We start from the raw sequence: 18,475 nt of genomic DNA on the forward strand, positions 1-18,475 counted from the left end.
CTTTTTCAACTTCCTTGACAGCATGGCTTTACTTTCAGGAACAAATATCACCCCCTCTCTCTTATCGCCTCTCTCTCTCTCTCTCTTTGTCCTCTACTCCTCTCTCGCCCTCTCCAGCCGTGGGTCTGATCGCTGCAGGCCAGTGTGACGCGGTGGTAGCGGGCGGCGTGGAGTTCATGTCGGACGTCCCCATCCGCCACAGCCGCAAGATGAGGAAGACCATGCTGTCCCTCAACAAAGCCAAGACCCTCGGCCAGAGGCTAAGTCTGATCGGCAGCATCCGACTGGCCCACCTCAACCCAGAGGTACACAGCCACTCGCAAACCTATGAGAGATGTATCAATCAATCAATCAATCAATCAATCTTATATTTATATAGCACCAAATCATAACAAGAGTTGTCTCAAGGCGCCCACTGATATCATACTGAAATGGGGTGCCAATATTAGACAGATTATTAGATAAAGGTATTAGATCATTGACATACAGCATCCCTCCCTCCCTGTCAGGGTTCCTAACAGGTCTGGAAAAGTATTAAAAATTAATTTGATCATTTCCAGGTGTTGAATAGTTTGGGAACTTGGAAAAAAGTATGGAAAATGTTGTGGTTCAGGTCCGACACACATAATTATAGCTTGTGCAGTATGTTGTTGTGGAGACACTTTGAGTCCACAGTTTTTGTTGCTGTGAAGAATAATGTTCAGATAGAGGGATGTTCTTATGACCTCCAGCCGCTGGCAGCATGCGTTATATCACCAAAATCACATCCAGTCAAGAACATGGGGTCTGCCTGGAAAAATATGGCATTTTAAAATGTAAACCATGTAGGAACCCTGCCAATCATCTCACACATTTTTTTTTGGTTTGTTATCAATTATCTTTTATTTTCCAATAAGAAGAAGTACAGAAAAACAACAGTAACACTGCAATACAAGTTCCAGCAGTATATATCTCTCTTCCCACCACTTATCCTTGTTACCCTCCCCCCTACGTGGTGACCGCCACCGCCACCCAACCACCCCACCCTAATAACATCTTCATGTTGTAGGATTGTAGATCACATAGGTGATTACACAGATACACAGGTGATTACACAGTTATTTTGTCCAAAATTAAAAGAAGATACATTAATAAAGAATAGATACTGTATATGACAGTGAACTTAGATTGAACATAGTTCTCTAGTCTATAACTCCAATAGATTCTTAATCACTGCAGCTGCAGAGGCCCAAGCTTGTAGTGTTTTCTGACTAGCGCTGCACATTTCTGGCTACAGACCGCTCCATGTAGACTAGAGGATAGGCAAGAATGATTGTAGCCACTGGGTACGAGTGAGGGTGTGTGGAGGCTTCCAACGCATGGCTACAGTAGCATTTCCTTTGCTGCTGCTAGCCCGTCAAGTAAAGTGCCAGTATGGGAAGATGATAGGTTTACTAAAGTATCATTTAAAAGCAGCAGCTTGGGACAACAAGGAATGTCTGTCTCTAATATATCAGATAATGTGGAAGCTGCCAGACTCCAAAAAGACACCAACCTAGGACATTCCCAAAACATCCGCAAGAAAGTTCCTACTAGACCCAGAGAGCAGAGATCACAAACAGGAGAGGGTGTGAGCTTCATGAGGTGTTGCCTTGTTGAAAGATACACTCTGTGGAGGAGTTTGAAGTGTATAAGCTTGTGGTTAAGATTTTTACATGTGCCATCAAGGTTGTCCCAGTCATTTAGCATATTCTGATGTTTGTGTCTGTGAAGAACAATCTTCATCTATACAGTCATATGACCTAGTTAGCAGGGTCAAGATGTCTATTAAGCCGCAAACGCACTGGGAGCCAAACTTGACGCGCGTCAAATGTCCCTATAGCGCACTGCAAGCATCAGATCTGAAATGTATAGACATTTATAACGTTTTCCTCACAAAACGCAAAGCACATGTGTCTAATCTCGTTTACTTAAATCGTTTCAAGATTTTGTAGAGCTCCAGTCATGGCTAACGTCAGTTACGTTATGTTTTCCTTTGTCCTCGTTCCCGTGGTGCGTCCGTCGATTTTACATATTTGCAGCTAACACACTTTTTAGTTTTATAAAATATGAAGCGCTCCCACACTTTAGAGTGTCTATTTGAAAAGTTTTCGTCGTGTCCGCCATGTTGGCACCATGCGTCTCCATGGAGACAACACGTGACGCAGTCAGTCCGCGACACAGTAGGCAGACGCGCGACAGTGAGACGCAACTCACAACGTAGATAAACGTTTATAATATATAATTATATAGCTAATGCGACCCAACAAATCGCAACCCAACGAATGGATAATGCAATCCGTTGCCCACAAATTTACTAATCGATTTTTTTATCGATTAGTTGTTGCAGCCCTACTATCTATGTACAGTAACTCATATTGATCACCACCAGACAAACTCTTCAAAACAAATCAAGGTCTGGAAAAAGTATGGACTTTTTTCATTGAGAATGTGTAGGGACCCTGCTGTCTGTAACCTCTGCACTCTGTGTGTGTGTGTGTGTGTGTGTGTGTGTGTGTGTGTGTGTGTGTGTGTGTGTGTGTGTGTGTGTGCGTGCGTGCGTGCGTAGCTGCCTGCTGTGGCAGAGTTCTCCACAGCAGAGACTATGGGTCACAGTGCTGACCGCCTGGCTGCAGCGTTCGGGGTGACCCGGCTGGAGCAGGATGAGTTCGCTGTGCGCTCACACTCTCTGGCCAAGAAGGCCCAGGACGCCGGCCTGCTGGAGGACGTGGTCTCCTTCAAAGTGCCAGGTAAACAAACATGGCTGCACATCTGTGCCTCGCTGTGTCGGCCATCGCGATGTTTGGGCAGCAGTTGTATTTGATGGAAAACGTGGTTCGGTGTGTTGATGGTAACATGGTGGTTGTCCCTCCCGTTTCCTCCCCAGGTCGCGACATCGTTTCCCTGGACAACGGCATCCGCCCGTCCACCATGGAGCAGATGGGCAAATTAAAGGCGGCCTTCGTTAAACCCCACGGCACGGTCACCGCCGCCAACTCCTCCTTCCTGGTACACACACACACACACACGCACACACACACACGCACACACCACCACAAACCACACAGTTCCGGACTCTACTCCCTGGTACATAAACATACAGTACATACCAATTCGTTTTTGGATTAGTTTATTTGATAAAAAACTGCTCTGGATGAATTTGGCTAGTGAAATTTTGCGTCCACTAGCCATTGGGGCCAGTCGATGAAAGGTTTATATATATATATATATATATATATATATATATATATTTATATAGCCCTCCCCACAGTTTGGTTACCACTGTCAAAGCATCTCTCCTGAAACACACACCACAAACTGCTGCTTGATTGATCACAAGATAGGAAATGTGTCAGATTTACATTTGAGCCATTGTAGCTCAGTTGTAAGTGCAAACACGTGTCTAATCTATAAATGTTTACACGGCTTGGCTCCTCCTCCTCTAGGGGAGTTCATTAGAAGGAAGAATAGAAATTTGAGCACAAGGGCAGCAGCTAGGGGGGACTGCGAAGTCCAAGCTAGAAAATCCACGTTCTCAAAAAACACCTGGTCGATCAATGGCAGCACTAGCTGGAACACACTGCCTATGGCTATTAGGGAAAGCCCCACTTTTGCGGCATTCAAAAGCCAGCTCAAAAAATGGCTTAAAACAAACCAATTTTGTGAACACTAGCTTAATAGCTGCCTTCCAAATCTTCTTCTCTTCCTGCACTAGGCACTTCACCACTTAAGTGTAACACTTAAGAGAGTAGCCTTCATATTGTATCTATGTATTGTTATCATGTAACCTGTCGAATGGAAGCTGTAGTATTCTTCTTTTAGCACTGACATGCTCCATGTACATCCTGTCTGTGTTTTGCTGTAATTTTGATGTCTGTAATGCTGTGGTATCTTTTGCGATGACACGTTACATGTATATTTCAGTTTGTGCGTTGAATGAATGTAATGAGTGATTGTTTTGATATTTATTGCGGACTACGGATGTAAATTAGCATTAGCTAACTCCGGCATATTTACATGTTTTCGTATATAGAGGCTTCTGTATTTCTGAACATGTCCATTAATGTGCATTGTCCCGTCACAATAAACCAATAAAGTAAAGTAAAGTAAACACTACACTAGAATACGTCTCCATTCAGGAATGCTCATGTCTGTAAGTTGACTGTTTGTGTGTGTGTGTGTGTGTGTGTGTGTGTGTGTGTGTCCTTTAGACTGACGGTGCCTCTGCTGTGCTCATCATGTCTGAAGAGAAAGCCCTGGCCATGGGTTACAAGCCTAAAGCCTACCTCAGGTACATTCACTCCTCCCTGTATGCATTATTTTTTTCCCATGATGGCGAAGGCATGACCCGCCCCTCTCTGCCTCTGATTGGCTGACTGTACTCGGCTGCTCCCACCTTCTTTCCAGGCGAGCCAGAAGTATCTCAAACGAGCCTAAACATACCGTAGTTTCATTCAATGTCACGATGCAGCAGGGAAAAGTAGGCTACTTCCAAGCATGATTCCTATAGATATTAGTGTTTGCTGGACAGCTAACATTCATACATGACTGCAGTTAGTTGTTGCTGAGGTTATGGTCATCTAAGCATTTGTTCATAACGTGAGCAGCAGGTGCAAAACAATCATTAAATCAACAAGCATATACTTCATTATATGGAACGTTACAATTGCAAACCCTATATCTGAGTTATTTAGGCCTACTTAGCCTATTGCACAGACGTGTATTTTTGGGGCCGTTGTGCAGAATGCACGGCAGGGCCCTTACATTCCACTCTGTCGCCCAGACCATTTTAGCACGGATTCAGGCAATGTAATGTCTTTCCGCTTTCCAGTCTGGTAGGTGGCGGTAATGCACCTCTGGCTAATATTGTGGCTAGCTCGTTCAGAGAGTTCCACAAGAGCCGTCGTCGGACATTTCACCGTCTGGTGCCTCTCTCGATCCGACTAGGAATTTATTGATTCGATTTTTCAGGAGTTGACATGTATCGTCTTTTTTGTCCTAATGTAAAGCAGCTGTGAATGTGACAGCATTCGGTTGCGGCTGCTCCTGTCCTATTCCAACAACTCAACTTGTTGAGAAGAAGAATGCAAAGAGTCGCATTTGGAAATATCAGTCCCCAAAGTCCCATCTGCAAAAAGTGTGAAAGGGAGTTCCAAACCAAACTAGGTAGCACATCCAATCTCGCCAAGCAGCTGAAAGACAGGCACCCAGACCTGTTCAAATAATTCAAGGTGGGTTACTTCTTTCAAACGGTGTAAAATAACACGTTTAACAACATATCAAACAGACCTTATCCTGTCACATTAGTTTTTGAGATAGCTGGCAATGCATTGTGTAACCAAAAAACGTTTGCGCTAACGTTAACGTAACGTGTTTTGTAATGGAATCATTATGGGACCCGGCTAATACCTGGTACAGCGTTAGCTAGCATAGTGTAACACGTGTGCATGCAATGTTTGTAATGGAAACATTATGGGACACGGCTAATAGCCGGACTTAGCCATAGTTCAACATGGCATCAAAATAAATACAAGCTTCTTTCGGGTGAAACATGTCCGTGAATTAAAACTAGCTACATAAAATTGCTTGCACTCTACATGTGTGTATGTGCAGTTGTCTTTATCATCTCTTTATTTTAGTAAATCTCACTGACGTTACTTTCCATTTAACAGTATGCGAGAGATGAAGATGAAGAGGAAGGCACAAGTCGCGGAGCCCAAAAGACCACCCAGCAGACAATTCCTGATGTTTTTGAAAAGCAGAGGAAATATGACTCGCATGAAGCAAGAAAGTGTGATAGGGCATTGGCAGAATTCCTATGCATCGATCAAATACCAATATACACCGTTGAAAAAAAAAGGATTCCAGCAATTCTGTGAAATAAATTAAATTATAATATTTAATATAATAATAAAATTAAATACTTGACGGCTACATGCCACTGGTGTTGCACTGTCTGTACTCACTGCCATACAGAGTTGAATGTAAGAAGAAGTAAGCAGAAGCACATTGTTTTGTTTTAAAGTTGAAGGCTACATGCCATTTGTTCATTGAAAATAGTTGCATACTTTAATAAAGGAGAATATGTTCAAGAAATATCAGTCTGTTTTTTTTACCGTGGTACCGAAATTGGTACAACGGCCCTATGCCAGGTTTCGACCTGGCCTTGTTTTCTTGTCATTCCAAATTTAATCACATTGTTGCTCTGATTAATATTTCAATTCAAATACATGTCAATCTTGTGTTAGAATGAGTAAATGGGCATTGACACTGTTTTGATATAACCCTTGATCAATTCTCATTCATCTTTTATCTTTTCTTTTTTATGCCTCCGCCGGCGATAGCCAGGCCGGAGGCATTATGGATCCGGGTTGTCCGTCCGTACGATGTTTGTTAACGCGATATCTGAGGAACGCCTGGACGGAATTTCATCAAATTTGCCTCAAACATCGACTTACACTCAAGGATGATCTGATTAGATTTTGGTGGTCAAAGGTCAAAGGTCAAGGTCACTGTGACCTTTCGAACGCCATTTTCAAGCTTGTTAACGCGATATCTCAGGAATGCCTTGACGGAATTTAATCAAACTTGTCTCAAACATCAACTTGGACTCAAGGATGAACTGATTAGATTTTGGTGGTCAAAAGTCAAAGGTCAAGGTCACTGTGACCTCTCAAACGCCATTTTCCAGCTTGTTAACGTGATATCTCACGAATGCCTTGACGGAATTTCATCAAATTTGCCTCCAACATCGCCTTAGACTCAAGGATGATCTGATTAGATTTTGGTGGTCAAAGGTCAAGGTGAGCTCTCGAACGCCATTTTCAAGCTTGTTAACGCGATATCTCAGGAATGCCTTGACGGAATTTAATCAAACTTGTCTCAAACATCGACTTGGACTCAAGGATGAACTGATTACATTTTGGTGGTCAAAGTTCAAGGTCACTGTGACCTCTCACACACCCAATTTCCAAGCTCTGTAACGCAACATCACAGGAGCGCCTTGACGGAATCTCTTCCAATTTGCCTCAAATGGCGATTTGGACCCCAGAATGAACTAATGGCGGAGGCATAAGTCCGCGTTGCGGTCGTTCTAGTTATTTGTCTGTAGGCTACATACGTGCACTGCCAAGAGTAGCGGCAGCATTATAAACCAGAGACCAGACTATATCAAAAACATAAACACACAGTGGCGTCTTTCATGCATGCTAGCAAGCAAAACTGCTGTCTGTCTGACCACAGACTGTAGAAAGAGATGCAGGATAGCCAAGCGAATGTGATTGGATGAACATTTGACGCTAGGCCAATCACAGGCAGAGAGCGTGCCTCCAGCCTTCGTCATCATCCGAATATCGCTCCCCGTACGGGTGTAGCACTCCCTGTATGGGGTATGGGCGGGGGCCCTCCCTGTAGGGGTGGAGCCCCCTCAGTTTGACCAGACGATCCTCTCTCAGGTGATGTGCTGATCCTGTGTGTTTTCCTCCTCCGCAGAGACTTTGTCTATGTGTCCCAGGACCCCAAAGACCAGCTGCTGCTGGGGTGAGTCCCTCCTCAACTGACCCTGCCTACTGCTCACTATCACATTACAATGAAATTATATATTAAAAATAAAACACTTCATAGAAAAATCTCATAGTAATTTTCAGCTATTTGCAATCTGTATTTTTCTTTTGGATCTCTTAACAACTGGTAACATCTAACACCCTCATGCAGGTTTTGACTGACACGGGTGTGAGTGGATAATTAATGACAGCATTTTCATTTTGATGTGAGCTGTCCCTTTAAAAGGCCCCGTAGTCTCATTAGCGATGGCTGATGAAAGTTGCAAAAGGCTCGTTAGCGTTATGTTGATTAGAGGTGACTGCATGCATCACTCCGCCTCTCTGTTGTCTCACACGCGTCCCGCTTGGCTGTGCGACCTTCAGGCCGGCGTACGGTACGCCCAAAGTCCTGGAGCGCGCCGGGCTGACCATGGGCGACATCGACGTCTTCGAGTTCCACGAGGCTTTCGCAGTGAGTTGGCTCTGTGTGTTTGAGTGGGGGGGGGGGGGGGGTTGGGTAGTGTAGCGGCGGCGGCTGAGTGTTTATGGGTCTATAAATATCCTGTCAATCTCCAAGATGTCGTAAGTTATAGATATGCATTGTTCTTTCTAATTGAAGTGGAGGCATTGATCCCATTGTGGCCTGCGTTATTCATGTGTCATCCATTGTGGCCTGCGTTATTCATGCACATCAATGTTTGAAGAGACGTGGAGGAAGAGTTGACTGGTCTCGCTTCACTTCAAATCAATGGGTTTCCTGTCTGGTATCTATGGTAACTTTGTGCGTGTGTGCGTGTGTGTGTGTGTGTGTGCACGCGTGTGTTTTCAAGGGCCAGATCATGGCTAATCTGAAGGCTATGGACTCGGACTGGTTCGCCCAGACGTACATGGGCAGGAAATCGAAGGTAATGGAAGTTTGTACTGTTTTTGTCAGGATAGATTCACGACGCGCGTCGGATGATCGCAAAGCACAGCTAACAGGCTAATATGGCTACACATCTGTATCAGTGCTCATTTACATTCTAAATAATATTATTATTATAATCTGTTCTGACCAGATGAGATGTAGATTAGATTACACGGTTCAGTGATCCAAGCGGCAAAACGGGATCATGGCAGAAGTAAAGAATTAGGATGCAGATAAGAATAAGAATAAGAAACAAATGGAGAGAACTAAAGAAAAGGGGCTGCCGCTATTTTTAAGCAGTGCCGGTCCGTTTTCTTTATTTTGTACGTCAAAATTTTAAACCCTTTGAACTTTTTCCAAAATACCTGCAAATAAATATATATATATTATATATATATATATATATATATATATATATAGCAGGATAATCTTTACAAACGTTAATCACTGTTATGTTTTATACATTTTGAAGCTTTTCATAAAAATCACGTTTAATTTGGGTTCAGCAAGATAATCTTCACAAACGTTAATCACTTTTCGTCGCTGTTGTGCCAGGACCTCGAATGTCACTTTTTTTACTTTTGGTCATAAATCAGTGGCATTGGTCACCCTTCACGTCTCTGTGTGGTTTTTACCAAATGCAACCAATGGAAAAGCATTAAAACGAGCTTGTGAGTAAATCTCGTAACACCATTCACCCTCAATCTGTCAGTCAAACCTCGAAATTCGTCCCCTACCTCCGTCTGTACCCCCCCCACGCAGGACAGTAAACCCGGAAAAGTCACACGGCAGACGTGCTGTGTATTTCTGATATCGACTAATCCTGACTTCCTCTGACATTAATAGATCAATAAAATGTTTTCCAGTTATTCCTAGGCTGCAAACTTGTTTTAACATGCAAATCGGAGTGTTTTCTGACGAGAATAAAGTAACGTTAACACTACGTTATGTCAGACTGTTCTCATCCCATGCGAAAGCCCCCGCCTCGGCCATGAGAGGCTCAGAGCACTGCTGCTACTGCTGCTGCTGTGCTGCTGCTGCTGTGCGCGCCCCCGCGGCCCGGAGCTTGGGGCTCTTGTATGAGCATACCACTTCTCTCCCGCCTGGGTTCTTGCTGAACCCAAATTTGCGCTCCCATAAACTTTTGTTATCCACAGACTTTATGTGACGCATTTAAGTGAAATCCCCATTCTAAAACCCCATTCACTTTTCCCTTTACGAACCCGGAAGTATACTTCTGGACTCCTTCCTGCGGTGCTCTATAGCTACTGTGTGCTGTCGTGGCACTGGTTACTGTGGAGGAAAAATCCACTGCAATGTCCTGCTGATTCATCAATAATGAGATATCCGTTTTAAATGTTCATACGAGGTTTTATTTCCACAATCATCTCTGCGCAGAGGTCTCCCCTTGTCTACATTTGACAATACGAGAGCCCCGAATTATTGTTTACATCACATCTTATACTGAAAACTATCGATGCCCGCCCCTCACCGTGGAGGGCAGTTCTTTCCATTCAGGCATGTAGCTAATCTGATGTTCAGAAGAATACATAACAAGTCCAGTCTAGAGCCACAACAAGACACAGGTTCTCACAGGAAACTCTATTCCCATAGACACTTCCCAAAACAAGACATATGTTCTCACAGAAACTTACATGTTCTCCTTGAACAGCAATCCTCTGCATTGATGAAAAACACAGTTCACAAAATACATCTTAGAAGGGCCATAATTAATAATTAATCAATCAATACACACTTGATCAACAATTTGCCATTACAATTCCACACTTTTGATAAGAATAAATCATTATTATCAATAGTAAAAATAAATTATTGATAAGAAACTATTACTTTGCTAACAAACTTTTATCACGATAAAATGAATATACTGCTGTACAATTAACAATAAGAAAACAACCTGTGAAACATCAAATGATAGGCTGTTTGCCTTTCTGCATAGATCAAAATTTCCCTCTGTGTTCACAATTACAATTAATAAATCCTCACTTAACTGCATTTCGGTTTATGGCTAAGTAAAACCACTGGAACTCAAATTTCACTTTTACTTGTATTACAATGTATCGCTCGCTCAAATCAAACTCTTGGCGATGCTAAATATCAAATCAAGCATGATTATTTACCCAGGATTTCATAGCATAAACAAAGTGTGTCAGAGGCAAGATGGCCTTTTTATTGTTCCACACTTTTATCACATTTCTGGTAAATGGGCCCCTGTTTGTCCAATCGAAGACTGAAACCTTTAACTTGTTGCAGGTTACATTCTAATTAAGCCCTACTTGGTAGTTTAGAATATGTTTATATTCATTTAACACACTATTTGATTAATTACCCCCAACCCTGCTTAATACACAATTTACACAACCTACAGAACACATTAGTCAGATTAACCTCTTTGTTCCGGGTTCCCTTCCAAGCATCCGGCAGACATACATCCCAAGTCGACTTTGGCATGTACTCTGCTCAAAGGCCGGGAAACAAACCCGCAACCTATCAGCTCACAAGTCATCTTACAAGTCCAAGTCATGTCTCAAGTCTTTGTCCTCATCTCCGCTCTCTAGTCACACTGGAGTCCATTAACATTCCTGTCTGGGTGTACAATAACATTGCCTTCAACAATCACACTCCTTTCACCGTTCCAAACCTCACTCATTCACACTGTGTTCACACTTCCCCTGTCTCCTGTGGTTCCAAAACGCTTTTTAATACACATGATCACAGTTTTTACACAAACCACACCAAGTACGACTCTCCGCATCTTACTCGCCAGGGGGAAACCGTCACGAAGGATGCACTCGCCTGAGTGCACCACACTGTCTGTCCTTCGCCATTCATCCGGTCTGTCCTCAAACTTTCGCATGTGTGTGTGTGTGTATGCAGAGACTAAGCTAATTGCGCTGGTGAAGGATGTGGGAGGCTGGATCTCAGCATCTGGCATTGGAGATCGTCCCAATCTACTGTCCAATCTGATTGTCTCAGTCTGCTTGTCCATCTGATTGTCTCAGTCACACAGGCACACAAACACATACACAACAAACAACACAAAAAAACTTAAAAACAAAACAAAAAACAGACACAAAAACAAAAGCTGCTTACCCCCTTTGACAGATGCGCCATATAACGCATGTGTCAATTAATTTAGCAGTTTTTCTATATACTTATTTTTTAGAGAGAGACACCCTTTAACTTGTCTCTGCCTCTCTCAGTCCTCTTGGGAAATGTGTGTGCGCTATGTACTGTGGTTATCTTGGAAGGTGCTGCGTTTCAAGGCTTCAGGCCGAGAAGCGGGGGGGGGGGAGAGAAATCTCAGTGTGTTCACAAACATTTACCTTTTCGCTTGGCAATAAGGGTTTTCCAGGCTAAACACTCACTTTTCCTTAAAAAAAAAACATAACTTCTATTAAACAATACTGTACTAATGCATAAAAGTACTTTTGCTCTGTGTGCATTGCATGTACATAATGTATGCAGTGTGTGATTCTCTTACTAAAACAATGGTTTGTCAAACAACTGTAACATGCAAATGTTCATGTGTGTCATTACTTATCTGCTCATAATTGGTGTCTTTGGAGGAAGTTCTGCTGTGAACCCTCCACCCTCAACTGGCTTGCGTCTCCGGCCGTGTCAGTCTCTCGCCTGTTATTGACCAGCGCCTCACACCTTCTCCGCTCCGTCTTGATTCGCTTCGTTGAGTCCTCTCTGCTGTTAAAGGTCCCTATCGTTGCATCGGCGCTGTTTCTAGGCCGAACGCCTGGCGCAGCTCAAATCAGTGGGCGTGGACAAGCGCACTTGATATCGTCGTGCTGGCGCTAGACGCAGCCTCAACCATTACAACCACGCCTTTTAAGCGTAAAATTATGCACCGTCATGCTCATTGGATAACTGCAATAAACGAATCGCACGCTTGCCTTTTTAGCTCCAATTCCAGTGATCCCGCAAAACCAGACGAAAGCCAAACGCTCTGCCCCCCCCCCCCCCCCCCCCTCCCTTCATCCAGTCTGTCTTCTGTCTGCATTATAGGCTATTATTCCATATTATTATGCTTCTCAAACCAATCTAACTGCAGTTTCAATACTGCAAGCATGTAAATACGCTACACTATAGCAAGATCAAAGTGAAAATAATGTACTAAACGCATCAGCTAGAAAAATATAGCCTATTAGATTGGTGAAAGTTTGTCCAGAAAGATATCGTTTTCTCTCCCCTGCTGCAGGTAGAATGATGCACATAAATATACCCTACATTATGTAAAGTCATTGCATAAATGTGTTTTTATTGTAAAACTAAATGTCAAGTAGGGCCAAGTTATTGGAGCGGACATCACAGTATAGCACATCACAGAAGCGCGTTCCGCTGTCACTTATCTAAATCACGTTAAACCCACAAGGGGTATATATAGGCTCAAGAGGACATATATGTTTCACATAGGGTGGTGTTTCATTTCGATGTTTTATTTGGTCCAATATTGAAATGTTCTACAATTGCAGTTGTCTTACCATTACACATTATTTTTGATCTACCTTTTATATCTATTTCGGCTCATTTGGTTGCTATTTAGTAGCGAAATGGAGGACCCAATTGCATGCTGGGAGTGGACATTCACAGGCAGTAAACTTACAACTGCTATTTCCTATGGGAAGCTGGGTGCTGCTATGTGTTGTGTCTGTTTGAGCGAGGGAGTCAGAGAGAGAGAGAAGGGTGACTCAGAGGCAGAAGAGCACTGGCGCACTGAATAGGCCTGGTTTCAGAGAGAGACAGAGAAGGGTGACAGGGGAGAGGCACAAGTGCACTGGCGCACTGAATAGGCCTGGTTTTCAAAGGCGCAAAGCGCTAAATTTACGGCAGGTGCGAAGATAGCAGTACGCCGGTATTTAAGGCCGACACGCCCACTTTGGCCCATTCTGGGACTGCGCCACGCCCATTCGGCCTAAAGCGCATTTGGCAGCGTAAAGCCATATTGATATCGTCCCAAAACAGGCGCAAGGCACGTTTTTTTGCGTTTAAGGCCCGTTTTAGCGCCGAAGGCTTGTGGGAGAATAGGGCCAAAACTGTCCAGGTCGGTCCCCCCACAGCGCATTGTTCATATCCAAGGGCAGATGTTATCCTGCTGGCGTCAACCTCCGGGCCAAGCTATGAATGGGAAACTCAACGGCAGTTATATATTCTTTTACAGCACGCTAACCACTCAATGATGCATTTCTTTAGCCCGTCACACCGGTGTGGTCAAACACTTACACGGGAGGGAGAGATAAATCTCTCCCACTGCTGGCCGCTAGCTGCGGTGTTCAGAGCTGTAGTGGCTGCGGATGTTGCTGCCGTCAGTTCCCTGGCTGAAGCCTGCCCGGGGTGTTGATGGTCTGCGCTTGAGCCTGGACTGCTGGTGGTCCTCAGTGTAGTTGAGCCTGGCGCTGACTCTCAGTCTGCTACATGATGGTGGTGAGGCACGGGTCAATTTCCAGGTTGAGACCTTTTAAGACACATTAAGAGACACTAGCGAAAGATTAAACTCCTCACATAATAAATGATATGTATGGTATGTATGTATTACTTCTGGCAGACATACTTTCTTTTCCCCCTTATAATAAATGTGTTGCTCTTGTTTTCTGTGGTTTTTCAAAACCACCTAGGCCATAACTTTTATACAGTCTATATTTCCCTCTAAATGTGGCGTGTAGGTCTGCTTGAGATAAATATGCTTTCCTGGTGTGTATTTAGCCCTCTGCAAATACAAACCCATAGCTCCTCGTGAGCTTTCTCTAAACAACTGTGGTTTTGTTTGTGTGTGCGAAATCAAAACCAATACCTTATGATATTACCAATAAAAACAAAATAACAACCAATCCCTCTTTTGTAGGCAGGTATGGGTTAAAATAAAACACTGTGGATCCACATTACAAAATAAACAACCCTGTTTGTCCCCTGCCGGCCGGCTTATCTACACACATGTGAACGTTTAAGCCCCAAAATAAAAAGTTCAATTTGAACGTTTACGCTTGCTTAAGCCCCAAAACAAAAGTTTAATTTGAACGTTTAACCCCTGTTTAAGCCCAAAACCATTTCCCATTCATTTTTCATTCTTTCCCATTCATTTTTCATTCATTTTTCATTCTTTCCCATTCATTTTTCATTCATTTTTCTCATTTTTCCTTCCTCAATGAGCCTCACTGCTCAGAGAAATTTCTCAGTCATTTCCCATTCATTTTCCCATTTTTCTTCCTCAATGAGCCTCACTGCTCAGTTTCACCCACACTCTCAATGAGCCTCACTGCTCAGTTTCACCCACACTCTCAATGAGCCTCACTGCTCAGTTTCACCCACACTCTCAATGAGCCTCACTGCTCAGTTTCACCCACACTCTCCCCCTTTTTTTTTTTCTTTTTTTTTTTTTAATTTTTTTTGTTCAAAGGAAAAAGACCTTTTGAAAACAACTTTTCTTTTTTTCGCAACGCTCAGGTCTGGGTATGTGGTTTTTTTCCACTTTATACTGCAGTTTTTAGACGCTAAGTATACCTTTCAACTTACGTCGACGCCAAGTGTACCTTTCAACCCGCGTCTTACTGTTTGCCCGTCGACAAACAGGCCGATTTTTTTCTCTAAATCTTGCCCAAAACGAGTCGACTCTAGTAAGCTCCTCTTACACGTGCGTTCTAACCTAACGCATCGCCTCACCCTCTCGGCAGTGAGTATATTCGAAACGGCAATAGTGAGTTTTATTTAATATTATCTCACGCGAGCATCCCCAGGACCCCGCACTCCCCTCAAAGGCAATGAATTGCCCAGGCAGAAGTTACATCCGTTCTCCACTACACAATCCCCCAGACCTGTACCTTTTACCAAAAATTGCAATTGCCTATGTTTTAAAACCAACTGTATAACAGTATTCAGCTAAACAAAATTTGCGATAATTGGTCAATCAACAACAATGCATTCCACACCTCTCACCGGATTTTTTTTTGTAGATCTCAATCACCGGGCAGGGCTGCGCAGGCGGGCCGACCCCTCCACTCGTAAGCTAAGTCGAGTTTTGAGGTCCTGATAACAGGAGATGATCAATCAGTCGACTCCCCGCTTACAGCCCGGTCCAGCAAAAAAGGACCACAATCCCGGACTAGCCCCCAAGTTGTGGAGGAAAAATCCACTGCAATGTCCTGCTGATTCATCAATAATGAGATATCCGTTTTAAATGTTCATACGAGGTTTTATTTCCACAATCATCTCTGCGCAGAGGTCTCCCCTTGTCTACATTTGACAATACGAGAGCCCCGAATTATTGTTTACATCACATCTTATACTGAAAACTATCGATGCCCGCCCCTCACCGTGGAGGGCAGTTCTTTCCATTCAGCCATGTAGCTAATCTGATGTTCAGAAGAATACATAACAAGTCGAGTCTAGAGCCACAACAAGACACAGGTTCTCACAGGAAACTCTATTCCCATAGACACTTCCCAAAACAAGACATATGTTCTCACAGAAACTTACATGTTCTCCTTGAACAGCAATCCTCTGCATTGATGAAAAACACAGTTCACAAAATACATCTTAGAAGGGCCATAATTAATAATTAATCAATCAATACACACTTGATCAACAATTTGCCATTACATTACCCCTCCGCGTGCCCTAGGTTGCTGTCCCCTGCTCTACTGGTATTGCTAGCACTTTAAGGATACTGGTATTGGTTCTCGTGTCGTCATTTTCTAAACAATATACAGTCCTACCTCTGCCTCACCTCACTCTAAACTTTGTCTATTGTCGTCTCCATAATTTGGACTAATCTGTAATCCCCGGGTTGTCAATATCAAAGATGTTTCATATGATCAGAGCTGCTCAGTCTGGTAAGGTTGAATCCATAAACTCCTCACAAAGCCTCCTATGAGGATGCTGTTAATGGGCTTGATAATCCTCTAGTGCGCTCTCTCTCCCCGGGTCTAAGTGTGGGTCTCCCGCTGTGTGCAGGTGGGCACGCCGCCCATGGACAAGTTCAACCTGTGGGGGGGCTCTCTGTCTCTGGGTCATCCGTTCGGCGCCACCGGCTGCCGGCTGGTCACCACCGTGGCCCACCGGCTAAAGAAGGAGGGCGGGCAGTACGGACTGGTGGCAGCGTGCGCCGCCGGAGGACAGGTGAGCAAATAACACACGCCACTGTACACCGCAGCAGAAGAGTCACACAAGCTTTTTTATTGAAACGTTATAATTTAAACCCTTTTGTGGGTTGTTTTTCTACATGAAATGAAGAAGAAAATACAAACTTAAAAAATCAAAAAGCATTTGAACGCTGATTTGGACATTGATTGCCATGGCAACGATTGAAGCTTTGAAGCATTAAGCCCCCCACACATGATCCGCGGTTAAATAGCTCTGCGCTGGCTGTGTCATTGTTTTCCTCTGGGGGAGAGCAGCGCTGCTCAACTAGGCGGCAGCACTACCTACCAATCAGAGGAGAAGAAGATGGCCGCTGTATGTAAACAATCCATCTGTGTTTTCCAGGGTCATGCCATGGTGATCGAGGCCTACCCCCAGTGATCTCTACCGCCCTCTACAGCTTCAACGTGACGACTACACGCACACGGACGCCCGTGCCACAAACTGCACATACCAGCACCGCTTTGCCTTGATCGGAGGGGAGTGGGCTAGAGTGTGTGTGTGAAGGACTGTATGTCAATGTGACTTATCAGACTCTGTTAACCCATTGATACCTGATGCAGCATTTGCGTGTGTATCCCTTTAAGACGCGGTTTGCGGTCTTAAAGGGATACACACGCAAATGAGGGATATACACGCAAATGCTGCATCAGGTATCAATGGGTTAAATTATAGCAGCGTTTTCCACAGGAATGTTGCCTTTGTGAGTTTGTGGACGTAGAGGCGGGGCCAGTCGGCGTTGTCACCGATTGGGTAATGTAACATAGCGAGGTTTGAACACTCATGAGAGCTTCTGTGATGCTAATAAGATGTTTATAAACGCTGTAATATTGTTTTCTTACAAACTCTTGAAATTAAATGGGAAGATGTTAACCAGATGGGCAGTCCTTTCTGTTTTTGTTTTATGGTTATCCTATTTTGCTCTGGAAATGGACATGAATACTCTGATTACTGGGCTGTTTTGATGACAACATTTACATAGGGTGAAATAGTGTGATTAGCTTAGCTGCAAGGATAGCCACATTATTGAACCTCCCATGGGAAGAGTGCGACTCAAGATGGTTAACTAGCTAATGCTTTGGTCACTCAGTGGCGTTTTGAGACTGTGGTAGCGGGCTAGCTAACAGCTAGCTAACATGGCGCAGTGATACTGTGATGCAGTCACAGGTGTGTGTTTATACGGCTTCCAACACGGTTCAGACGATCACAATCAAGGACCGGAACTATCTGTTTTATAATTACATTACATTACGTCATTTGGCAGACGCTTTTATCCAAAGCGACTTACAATAACACATTTTTGTCAGCAATAGAGCAATCAACTATGCAACACAGTCTATGACAACTACAACTAATGAAGGAACAGTGGTACAAGTTTAGTTCAGGTTATTTTTTATTTTTTTTAAAGAGAGAAAGAAGTTAGTTCAAGAAGGGCCCAGATGGAGCCTGAAAAGGTGTGTCTTTAGTCTTTTCCGAATAATAATCTGTATATGTCTGTTTTGTAAATCCAACATCTGGCTTCTGCCTCTGATGAAATTTGATATACAATTTGAAAAACCAGAGGAAATCTACGGTGTTTATATACCCCAATAAATGTGAAGATTGAGCAGAAATCTCTCTGTTAATTATGGCCAATTATCCCAATTAATAAATCAGATGAAGGTGTTTACATGACGATTCTAGTAGTCTGGGTTTTGCCTTAATCAGTAGTTTGCATGTAAACATACTCTGGCTTGACTCTGGCTTTAGGTTTGAAACTATCGATTTGATACGGTGGTGTTGAAATGAATGACTGTCCATGTGGAATGAAGGCCTTGAGGCATGGGTGACATCTTGCAGTGTTATT

The 18,475-nt window shown here is 43.5% G+C and overlaps 1 protein-coding gene across 1 annotated transcript in view; it reads left to right on the forward strand.

The window, feature by feature from the left end:
* The window catches only part of hadhb (hydroxyacyl-CoA dehydrogenase trifunctional multienzyme complex subunit beta), a 28,926-nt gene extending 11,419 nt beyond the window's left edge, over nt 1–17,507 (forward strand). Inside the window, exons 8-16 of the mRNA XM_083643280.1 lie at nt 118–305; nt 2,588–2,768; nt 2,906–3,027; nt 4,230–4,309; nt 7,510–7,557; nt 7,944–8,031; nt 8,390–8,464; nt 16,444–16,608; nt 16,975–17,507. Of these exons, the coding sequence (XP_083499406.1) occupies nt 118–305; nt 2,588–2,768; nt 2,906–3,027; nt 4,230–4,309; nt 7,510–7,557; nt 7,944–8,031; nt 8,390–8,464; nt 16,444–16,608; nt 16,975–17,010 (983 nt within the window). The 3' untranslated portion in view covers nt 17,011–17,507. The remainder of the gene's footprint in view (nt 1–117; nt 306–2,587; nt 2,769–2,905; nt 3,028–4,229; nt 4,310–7,509; nt 7,558–7,943; nt 8,032–8,389; nt 8,465–16,443; nt 16,609–16,974) is intronic.
* The last annotated feature ends 968 nt before the right edge of the window (nt 17,508–18,475 follow it).

This window comes from Poromitra crassiceps (genome assembly GCF_964638095.1).
Source record: "Poromitra crassiceps genome assembly, chromosome: 9".
Lineage (NCBI taxonomy): Eukaryota > Metazoa > Chordata > Actinopteri > Beryciformes > Melamphaidae > Poromitra > Poromitra crassiceps.